Here is a 12044-nt window from a genome sequence, read left to right on the forward strand (position 1 = left end):
GCCCCGGGCGCAAAATTCGGGAGACAAAAGGAAAAATTACTTGAAATATATGTATGATTTTCCACGGCACGGCGCTGGACTTATGTTTTCTGTCAACAAGCCAACTTATCTGATCTGGTTTCTATGTACTACTATCCGCCGTCGTACAAATCCTTCTCGGACTTGAACCTGGTCCATATAATATTCTAACTGCATTGCCTTCGCTAAGGATGCATTGGTTGAATGAGCTAGTGCATTGTCTGCAACAGCAGCACCACTGTGCTTCGACGTTTGTTCATTAGTTCTTCTCGTAACAGAGCTAGGTGAGAATAATATTGACCTCTGGCAAGTAGTTTATCATGATGATCCCCTCACAGTTCCACTCTGGCAGCAAACTTTTGCCTTTTCAGAGTATTAGGAGGGGAGGAGGCTGTTTTAACTGCTCTTTCTGGATCATAAAGATATACCCAAGTTTTATCCATCGTAATTAGTCGTCCGAAAAACTCCTCTCCATTATGTTGACAGCGAGCCAACATTTACCTTGACCTTCCTATAGAGTTCTCTTCTAACTTTAGAAAAAGGAGGAGCAGTCGTTGGTAGAAATGAAATGAAATCTTTGAGTTTTACGTCCCACGGTTATGCCGGTTAGGCTAAAGGAGACGGTGATTATGAGAGATGAGTGAAATGGTGGAATGAAGAAAGTGGAAGGAAACGGGAGAACCCCAAGAAAACCCACGAGCACGGTGTTTGTCCACCACAAAGTTCACTTGGCGGGGGCTGGGATCGAACCCGGGACCCCAAGCACCAGAGGTGAACGCTCTACCACTGAGCCACCGCGCCAGTCGTTGGTAGAGTCACTGTTTGAAGATGCAGCTGATTATACATTTAACATTTTTTTTTTTTTCAAAATTACTTCCATCATACAATACACTTTCCCCTCCATCCAAATCAGTCAATGGGGTTAACTGCTGTATCACCGGACCAATTTTAGGAAATTTACGGGGTCAATTGGAGAATTTATTTAAGTTTGTGAGGAATTATGAGTGAAAGTAAGGTAAAAGTTAAGAAAGTGTCTGTATTTGTTGATTATTTTTTATGTGAGCGGCACTGTAAGTGGAGGCAGATGGACTATTTCGCGGAGAGGTACACCTTTTATGATATGGTGGCGCGAAAGGCAGTGTCGAAATGGCTCGTGTATGTCAAGGCTGTGACATAGATTGTAAAATGTACACAAAAATTGGGCAAGTCTTTAATTTGCCCATTTCATGTCGAGAACAGAACCCAACCAACCTCTGCGGGGCTTCTAACCCGTTTCTACTACTACTACTACTACTTATACTATGGATCCGTATAGTAATACTGCACGCCTTATGTATATTTGATTGGTAACTTAATGTAATTCAACCAAATATAATCGAATGCAGTACATTTTCGTGCGTTCGATTTTTAAATTGGTCCGGCGATACAGCAGTAATGCCAGTCAATGAATCAACTGTCATTTCTCATCTAATAGATTTGCATATGCTTCATTCTATGCTGCGAGAAGCCCCTCAGTCGTTCTTTATTGTATCCCAACTAGGAAGCTATTTTGGAAATAATTTCCTTTTTGTATTCCTAAAATATTTCAAGAATTTTGTATTTAGTTTTAATAAATATTTATTACTCGTTTAGTTTCATTAGGACATCTGTATTTGATAACTTTCAGTCTTAGAATGAAATTACTATATTTTACATTTCAACTCTGATCATTGTTGTTATTTCGTTTCCAGAACGAACAAGTACCTGCAGAAGTCTTCCATTACCCGAGTGTGTGCTGTGGGAGGCTTCTTTGTATCTATTCCTGTTTTCTTAACCGGTGAGTAGTACTTTTAAGTTATTTTTTCTGTGAAATTTAAATTAAGCTCTTATATTCACAAAATAAAAGTAGAAATAGAAATAAGGAAAATTACTCTCTGCAGATGCCGTTATATTAAGGTTACACATACATTAAGCCCTAGTCACAATATACTTGGTTCATGGACGCAGAATTTTGGTAATTAGGTGCAGGTTGGGGACGCATTAGACAGAGTAAAACAAAAATATTAACATGTAATAAATACGTTTATGCACATATTTGAAAAAGCTGTGTACCGGTACATGGATACACGTACCTGTAAACTATGTATACATTTAAGAAAATATCGAGTCTGTCTTGAAGCATAGCCAAACCCAGAAAAATCAAAACTGAACAAATTGTTGTAGGAAAAATGAAGACCGGAGTTAATGTGGGCGTACTCACACAATTCGACTGTCTATGTTCAGGATAAATTCAAAGGATCGAAATGTCAGATCATGGCCACAGTTGAAATCCAAGTGCCTGGTTAAATTGTTTTATGTATTTTAAGGAAGTTAGAGTACATTTGTGTAGCAGAAATCCAAGGCTGCACAAATATACTTTTCGTGTTTATCCTTATTGGTCGTTATAAATAATTAATCGGATTTGAAAAGGCCGTATTAAGAAAATATGTGACACATACAATAACAAATGAAACATGAAGATATACGGAGATTGACCAAGTTTTATTCATACTGTAACAAATGTTCGATGTGGCTCTCGTCACACAACATACACATATGCGGTAGTCTAGTTCAACCCACACACGCTCTAACATATCCCTGTTAACGGTCGCAAATTTAGCTGTCCTGGAGCTCATTCGAAGTTTTCTTTATTTAGTGCAGGCAGAAACATGCATTGTCTTCCACATGACTCCGACAGAAAAAAAAAATTACAAACTGTTAGATCTGGAGATGTAAGAGGTAGAGATCTGCACGGGCCGGAATTTGTAGCCCGGGCCTGGCCCGGCCCGACCTGGTGTGATAATGAAATAAGCCCGAATAACAGAAACTTAATACTTAACGCAAAATTGTATTTTTATTTAATTAGAGTTTTAATTATGCATTTTAAAAGCTCCCGTGATTCAGAGAGAATAACGATTAGCCTCGGTGCATAATTGTCGGATGTTAAGCTAACTATTTCATTTCATTTCATTTATAGAAATTCTCATGAAATGCGAACATAAATATTTAAAAATCTGTAAAACAAAATGTCAGTGTGTGTAAATTCTTATGCAGATGAATGTGTACTGGACTTACTCAGATAGTCCTCAAAGCAGTCATTGTCAATTGCTTGGAATCCATACTCTGCTGCTAGAACTTTCACTATCACAGGGTGTCTACTGAGTTTAATTTTCAAAATTCCAGTATATTTCCAGTATATTCAGTATAACTACCAGCAAAATTCCAGTACCTAATACAATGATTTTTTAGAAGTTCTTTAGTAATAATCACACTCTTCATGATTTCAGGTTTTTAATTGTTTTACCATCAAAAGAATATTTCATTTTTAATAAATTTAGTTAGCCTTATTTTTTTTAAATACAAATGATTTTTTAACATTTTTAAAGGGCCTCCCAACTCCCCTCACAGCCCTCCACTCCACCCATTGCTTTAAATGTATATTTACAAAATGTATACAACTCTTGGTTTGGAAAAATTTACAATCTCAATGAATACAAAAATGTTTCTAAGACTATTAAAACAATTACAAAAAAGTATTGCTGACAAATTACCAGTTTTACGTAAATGATGAAAATCGTTGTATAAATTTAGAGCTTCATATTTTGGAAATTTACAATGATATAATACAAAATATATTTGAATACTGTTATATAATATCACTGCTTCTAAGTGACAATGCACTTTCGGCAACGTGGATCACCTCGTTAACACTTACATTAAATCAACATAGCCGAAGAAAGAGTATCAAATAACACACGCTGTGCAAGTAAACAGTTCTTCAGCAGATTCTGTAACAGGCTTATTCTAAGTAAAAACTTGTTCTAAATAATAAGTCATAAGGCAGACATATACATATATGAAATCAACCACCTTTATATGCAACACAGAAAAAACTCCCTATATACATTACCCTATATACAATACTTTATAGGCTTTATAAAATATGTAACACAAAACTTCATGTACTATGCTATATAGTTTAGAGTACACATTTTACAGCAAATTCACAATGATTATACCTTTCACTCAAAAGGTACACGCTAGTATCTTTTTCAGTCTTTTCATGTCCTCCAGTTCTTCTCTTTCTTCCTTAGCACTCTGCATAATACAGAGTGTTTCAAAACAACATCGACAACGTTTGGGGGGTGATTCCAGACACCAAGATAAGACGAAAAGTATAGACCAACCTGGGTGCACAAATGCTTCCTTTCGGAGTTAAAGGCTGCCGAAAACATGAAAAAATGAAATTTAAAGGCTTATAGCTCCAATACTATGGGATCTACCGTGGTCGGGTCAAGACTTTATTTAGGAATTAACATGTATCCTATCCAAATATCCATGTTTCAGAATCCTACGGTACTTCCGCAACAATTTTTATATAGGAGTTGTCGAGCACTTCAAATTATATGCACGTAGCCAAACTGCCTCTATAAAAATTGTTGCGTGAGTGCCTTAGGATTCTGAAACATTTATTTTTGTATTGGGCACATATTAGTTCCTAAGTGAAGTCTTGACCCGTCTACGGTAAGTCCCATAGTTTTCGAGCTATGGACCTTTAAACTTAATTTTTTCATGTTTTTGACAGCCTATAACTCCGAAAGGAAGCATTTGTGCACCCAGGTTGTTCTATACGTTTTGTCTTATCTTGGTGTTAGGAATCACCTCCCAAACGTTGTCGGTGTTGTTTTTAAACACGCTGTATACTAATACTCCACCAGCTGCAGATCCTGCATCATACACCTGCAATCAAGCTATTCACATGAAGATTCTCTACTAGGTATTCTTTGTTTATGAAAAAAAAAAAAAAAAACTATTTCAATAGCAGCGTTGCCATGAAATAAAACCAGTACTTTTTGTGTGAAGTGGATTCGTTGTTTGGAAACATTGTGTTGAAAATAGGCGGTGCTAAGAAAATGGTTCAATCGATCAGTTTTGGGATCAAAGTTGCTGAGATACTTCACTACTTCTACCTTTGATGAGAAATCTAAGTAGACTCGTTTTGCAATGTTAGTTTCCATAATTGATATCTGATTTGTTTTAACAAGAACTTATAATGCAGCAATTGCCCTGTAGGTCTTAATAGATGAATTGGTCATAATTGCAGAATTGAAACAGCTGTCTAACAAACCTGAAAGGAAGAGGGCTTTTGGCAAAAATCTTCATGCATATATCAACAAAGAATTTTCTACAGTCTCCATAGAACTGACGAACTTTCCCATCTTTTTTTACCTTACGTTTTAAAGCTGCTGAGGCTGTAAATCCAACGTCAACAGCCTGGAAGGTCTTCAGGTTTTCTGTTTTCTTCAAATCAATTGAGAGAAGTTTCGACTCCGACTTCTTTACAATTGTTTCCAATAGGTGTCGAAGCATAGCACTCGGATCAATTAACATAAAAGGCAAAAGAGGATCATTACTCTGATATTGACAGAGATAGTGTTCTAGTTAAAGAGAAACAGAACGCATGAATGCCAACTGTGCTGGGAGCAGGTCATTTTTACAAACTTTTTATAATTACAAAGTTTTCTGATGCAGGAGGTTTTTTCTCAAAAACATAAACATACTTCTTAATATGTGGCAGCACTTCCACAGCTCTTTCTATAACTTTTGAGATTTCGACCGATCTGATAGAGCAAAAATTCAGAGGAAAGACATGTGACCCTGTTATGCGCTAGTAATCTGCAGGTCTAATTGGGTAGTACTTGAAGAAGTAATACAGAGAGCGCAAAAATCTGTGAATGTTCCATTCGGAGTTATGTGCCGTTTTATATGCACCATGAATAGTATGCAAAGAGCACGTACCAAAGTCGAACAACTTTGGATCTGAAGTTGAATTATCTAAGTACTACTTCACGTCGTTCGAAAACTTCAGGTTTACATTCGGCCCGTCCATTGATGCTTGCAGCATCTTTTTCGCATCCAAAGCAGTGTCTTTCAAGTTTTGCAAAAATGTCATCAGAAGGTCCTCAGCAGTAGCATAACCTAAATATGCGGACGTAAGATATCTTCTTTGAGCTAAGTTTCCCTCCCAAAATATAATAACTATTTCCATTTGACCCTTCTGAGCGACAGAATTTAAATTTTCATGAACAGAAATACAGAAGAAAGGACACTCCTTAAGCACGTTTGACAATTCCTTTTGGAAGTATGGACCCAGTCCATATGTAACTAGGTATCCAAGTTTATCCTTGTGAATCTTGAACTTCTTTGCAATTTCGCTGTCTGGGAACATCTCCTTTAAAAGATCACTACAAATACCAAAACTTCTAAGAGAAGAATGGGTCATAAGTTGATTAATAGCCCACAATATTTTTGCAATAATAACTTCATCCTTGATGATAAAATTGTTAAGAGTACTTCTAGACATAACACAAGTATTGAATGATGTGACCATGTTATCAATAACACAAGTATGTTCGTTATTAACAACTGAAGTTCGCATTTCACAAAGTTCAGCTTTCACTGGAACAGAGTTTGTAGTTGAGGAGCAGCATTCATAGGAACAGAGTCTGTAGTTGCTTCCTTGGCAAGTACCATGTGAAACAATTTTTTGTTCGAACTTGAAGAAGTTACTCATTCAATATCCTTTTTACCTTTGGCGTGAGATCGAACTGAAGACACTCCCATGTTATTATTATCAAAACTGGTCATCCACAAAGAACAATACTCATTATACTTATCATTTTCCAACCTCTGAAGCCAATTGCAATCTGAATTTATTGTTCTGTCCAACCACTCATCTTTGAAAGAACTCTTTCCTCTTATTTTACTCATTGTCTCTGAGAAGATAAGTGCAACACTAATGTAAGTAATAAATAAATAACAACGGATGCAGTATATTATATACATAATATACTCAGGGCTACAAATTAGCTGTAGGGTAAAATTTACTGACTAAAAATGTGGAAATACTGACTAAGTACCTAAGATTACTAACATCAATCCTAATTTAAAATATGAAGTAGACTAGGCTATAACAAATCAAACAATTAATTGTTTTTAAAATTGACCCTCCCCTTCTCCCCACTAAGCAGCTATGAAAATTGAAACTTGATCTTTAAATGATAAAGAAACGCGATAAATAGGTAATGCCGTGCAATCATCGAAGCCCAGAGAAAGTCACAGGTGCTCAGTCCAATTCCTTTGCCTTCTTTTTAATATACAATATAAAAACAAAGAAGTACATACACGAAAATTTGTACTGCCTTGTGTACGACAGAAAAAGAAACAACTATCAACAAACACTTTGTAGACTTCACAAAATATTTCTTCAAAAATCAATAATTAATGCAACCTGCAATAAAAAAGAATTTAAAATAAAATTAACCTAAAGAATGTTACACAAGCAATATGCCACATCCATACCAAGCATTAAAACTGGCCCTCAGGTTCCCATCATTGGGAACACTTTTACTGACCAGTTTGCAGCCCTATATACTGTACTTGAATTATTCCATGTAATATAATGCATCCATTGTTATTGTATGTGAGGTATTGAAAAAGAAAAAAGAAACTGAAAACAGTATTAGTAGAGAAGGGGGAGTCAGTATCTACAACACCAAGAGAGATGGCGGCACGTCTTAACGCCGGATCGTTGGGGAAAATAACAATTTATTATTTCAGTGCTGTACTGTACTGTATTACATACATGTAAGTATTGTTGTCCTATAAAATCATGATCCTAGTCATGTCATGATTATGTCCTATAAAGTCACTTTTTTCATGACCTGAAACTCAACTTCACTACTTTCATGATTCTTTGACCGACAACTCCAATTCATGACTTTCATGGCCCGTAGACACCCTGCTCGGAGGTCTGATACTGTAAACCAAGAGCATTGTTTGTATTATCTAAATGTATTATTAATAATATATATATTATAACTTGTATAAATAATTGTATATTATTCTATTCTAGTTATAATGCAAGATTGTTATTACCCTGCGAAAATCCAGGGTAGATTATAAAGAATGATAATATTTGTATATTTTATAATTTTTCCAGTATGTAGATCAAAATTCCAGTATATTTCAAATATTTCCAATATCAAAATTAAATTCCAGTATATTTTCATATCAGTAGACACCCTATATCAGACAAGCTAAGCATATTTATTTCTGTTACTTTTAGTTCTTCTCTCCACTACACAATTAGCTTTATTCTCAATTCCACAATAAGAATCAGATTTACTGTGTAGGCGTCTCAAGTTACAAATTTAGATGTGCTTTGAAAGTTCTCCAGAAAGAATAGTCCGATAAATATCATTGTACAGTATATTTACAAAGTTAGGCCCGAAAAAGCCCGAGAAATATGGTTATGTATTTAAAAATCTATGGCTCGAACCCGAAATGATCTATGCTTTGCAGAACCGAGCCTTGGCCCACCGTTTTATTTCATTTACCGGCTCTTAATTTACGGTTTATGGAATCCGGAAAACCGTAGTGTCCTTATAGTGAATCTGCAAAGACTCGAATCAGTGTTTTATCCAGATATGTTAGAGGGACCCCCCCCTCCCAAAGTTCTAGAACCACTTCCAAAATTTCAGATATAGGTGATGACTATGATCCCCCTTATAGCTTATGCACTCCTCTCCGAAATTGAGACTAGATAGAAGACTACTGAAAGAAATACTTTTTACAGTACAATTGAAAGAATGAATGAGAGAAAAAGAACAGAATGAAATATTGATGTTCCCTGTTTGTTTGTGAGAAACTTCTCTTTTCCAACTTAATCAAAAAAGAACAGAAAGTAAAAATGGATATAAAACTCCATACAAAAATTATTATTCTTATTTGAAATCAGAACATTCCTCGTGGGGTTAAGAAGGAAAGGGGGGAAAATCATAATGTGTAACTTTTATTAATATATCTTTTTCCTTAGAACTTTTCCAAATTCGTTTTAAAATATAAAAGGAAAAATGTTTCCATGCATTTTGAAAAGTAATCTTTTGTACTTTTTTTTTTTTTTTAAATCAAACATAGATATTAGGCTACATATGGTGGGCAATCAATGAAACTCATTTGAAACTCATTATGATACCTTGATATACTTAGCAGGGCTATCAAATATTATGGTGTGTGGAGTTATGGGCCATGAAAGATGGAGTTTGAGTAGTCAAAGTTTTGCAAATCAATTATGTAGTAGTTTTTCAGAACAAAAATACGTGGTACAAACTTATCAAACGTTAATTCTAGGAGCGAAAAGGTAAATGGTGATAGGATTGACTGTTTTCTAAGTACAATGTGTGTATGTTTATGTAAAGATTTTATTTAGAAAATCAATGAAGGATAAATATGGACTCTTATTAGTGAATTTATGTTTCAATACGCATTTAATTATTACCATTATTATTATAACATTTCTTAACATCTTTAATATTTTGGTCATATTAGTTACGTAAGAATGTACGTTATGATCTGCTCGGTAAGAGAGAGAGAGAGAGATTACATACAGTACTATATACACATACTGTTAGATGACACGCAGCACCACAACTTTGAACTTTTCGGGGAGAGCAAGAGACCATTAATATTTGCGCCCTCTAAGAAAATGTGAACTTTGTACCCTTTAAAAATATGAGCTCCTAGAAACTAAAGCTTTAATATATATTGCTTGTAGGGACCCAGTTGCTCTTTTACTGAAATAGGGCTCATATTACATTTATGCTTCATCTTAAGGAAATATAATGGGACAGAAAGAGCACCTTGATGATGATGATCATAGAAGTGGTATGGTGACTCCATTCCATGCTTCGCAAGTTAAATTGAGGGGACAATATCTGACACCTTAAAGTCTTAAGATAATATTTCTGGAGGTCCTAATAGTAGACATTTTACTTAAACGGACCTACATTGTATTTTCTTTTCATTTGAGGCTTATTTTTTTTGTGTGGTGAATATATATCATGCTTCATTTGCACATTCATGTTCGCATCCTATCATATGTAGTAACAAAGTGGGCCTGTTCGAAAGGTCAGGAACTTAAATGGAGGGCTGGTTGTCCCTTTCGCCCCTCTTAAGTTATGGCACTGTGGCTACGATATATAGCCAAAACTAAAGTCTTTATTCTATAAATAGAAGTTTCACAGAAGTATTGAGAAGTATTATGGTATCCGTAGTTGAATTAGAGGCCTGGAAAATAACGCTGCAATTATAACATTATGTGATAATGAGTATTAATAAGATTTTTTAAAATTATTTACAGGTATAATATTGTATACGTTTATCCAGTTCCATTCAACACCAGCCATCATCACCAGCGTATTTATTGGTCTGGGGATTATCTTCTGTGGATGTGCCATGGTTCATAATGTGTTTGTTTGGCAAAGGGTAAGTAATTCTGATGTACATCAAAGAAACCCTTAAACTGGCTTTCTTGTAGTTGCGTTTCTGTTCAGGGAGTTCAGACCTTTCTTTCATTTCGAAGAAACAAATGAATCAGCAACTTGCGAGAAATCAGTAGTATTTATGTTGACTCTGTATGTATGTCCCAGTATGAGCATTCTATTGAATTATCGCAGGCAATTGGAGGATGTTGTTGGATATATGCCTCATCCTGTTTCAAAACATTATACGAAAAAAGCACGTTTCAGTTTTTATAAGAACTCAATAATTGAAATTTCTCTGATTGTATTTTATTTTTCCATTTGCGCATTCAAGAGCATATATCGAAAACTGATCTTACGAATGTAGTCTAGAAATATCACTTGAGACCGTAGAGCAGAATTGAATTATATACAGAACTAAATATAAGCCTGTTGTATAATAAATATATCTTTTCAAATAATTTATTAATGTAAACTCAAAGGCGGCAATTAGGGTGTGCAAGAGGGGGTAGTTGTCCCTCATACTCTTTTGAAGTGACCCCTTAATATATATAGTTTCATTTGGAAATGTGGAAATTTTTGTATGTTCATAGAAAAAAAATGGTGCCATATACTATTTGCCGTTGTATGAGTACGTATTGGAGTGGACTTAAGAAAGCTACAGGAATTGCGTTTTAATTACAATTCAAAACAATTAATATTGCAATCCCGTATTTCTTTAAATGTCGTAGCATATGCTTATAGTATTTGCTGTCTTTTATTTCGTAAGAGTAATAACATTTGGCCCCACACTTTAAACGTCCAATCGCCGTCACTGACGTACACTAAGAGGTAAACATTCTTTAATAGTAAGGATGAATAAATATCCTTGCAGTTAAAAGTAGTTCTTCCTTTTTAAGAAAAAAAGCTCTAAATGTTGTTTCAACCAAATGATTGACTTAATTTCTAATCCTTCATCAGCAGCGAGGTTACGTCGGATGCAAGGTCCGTCGATCCTACTGTTTTGCTAAAAGAGGAAAGCAGTAGGGTCGACGGATCTTGCGTAGGATGAGACAAACTTTTGAAAGTGGAAACTGAATCAACCTAATGCGTTCGCTGCTCTCCCACCGGGAACCAAACCAAGAACGTTGTGTACCAACGGCCAAACATTAGCCATTAGATCAATGGAAGACTTCAGCTGAACGAAAATAATAATAATAATAATAATAATTAATAAAATAAAACAATTCTTTATATATAGTGAATTAGTGATTCTCAACCGATGTGCCGCGAGATTCGGTGTATGTGTGCGTGCGAACTTGAGAGGCAATGTGAGAATGGAAGTGAAAAGCAAACAATAAAAATGTTTGTTTTTAAAGCTGTTCAAGAATGAACATTAGTTATTAATGAGAATCTACCACAGTGCTGTCAACACGTACGTACATTCAACAAAGGAAATTGTGCTATGACAAAAAAAAAAAAAAAGTCAGAACCACTATAATAAATTAACGATGGACGAGATTTTAATGCTATTTCCTCTAGACTGCGCTGTTAGTTTTAGGGAAGAATTCATTCATTAAAAGTTGTTTTAGTTTCTAAGCTCAGACCTACTGTTGTTTCCATATTAACCAGATTTCCTTTCTTATCTATTTAAATTTGATAAATTTCTCGCTGAGCAAAACAGTACCTTTTATTTAAAAACTAACG

General features: G+C 35.1%; 1 protein-coding gene across 4 annotated transcripts in view; it reads left to right on the top strand.

The window, feature by feature from the left end:
* The window catches only part of LOC145666297 (uncharacterized), a 255157-nt gene that overhangs the window by 237945 nt on the left and 5168 nt on the right, over nt 1–12044 (top strand). For all 4 annotated transcript variants that reach the window (XM_081733373.1, XM_081733376.1, XM_081733375.1 and 1 more), the window contains 2 exons: nt 1749–1834; nt 10238–10362. In XM_081733373.1, coding sequence (XP_081589499.1) covers nt 1749–1834; nt 10238–10362 — 211 coding nt within the window. The remainder of the gene's footprint in view (nt 1–1748; nt 1835–10237; nt 10363–12044) is intronic.

The sequence above is a fragment of the Thermobia domestica genome, chromosome 12 (assembly GCF_964235325.1).
Source record: "Thermobia domestica chromosome 12, izTheDome1.hap1.1, whole genome shotgun sequence".
In the NCBI taxonomy this organism is placed as follows: Eukaryota; Metazoa; Arthropoda; class Insecta; order Zygentoma; family Lepismatidae; genus Thermobia; species Thermobia domestica.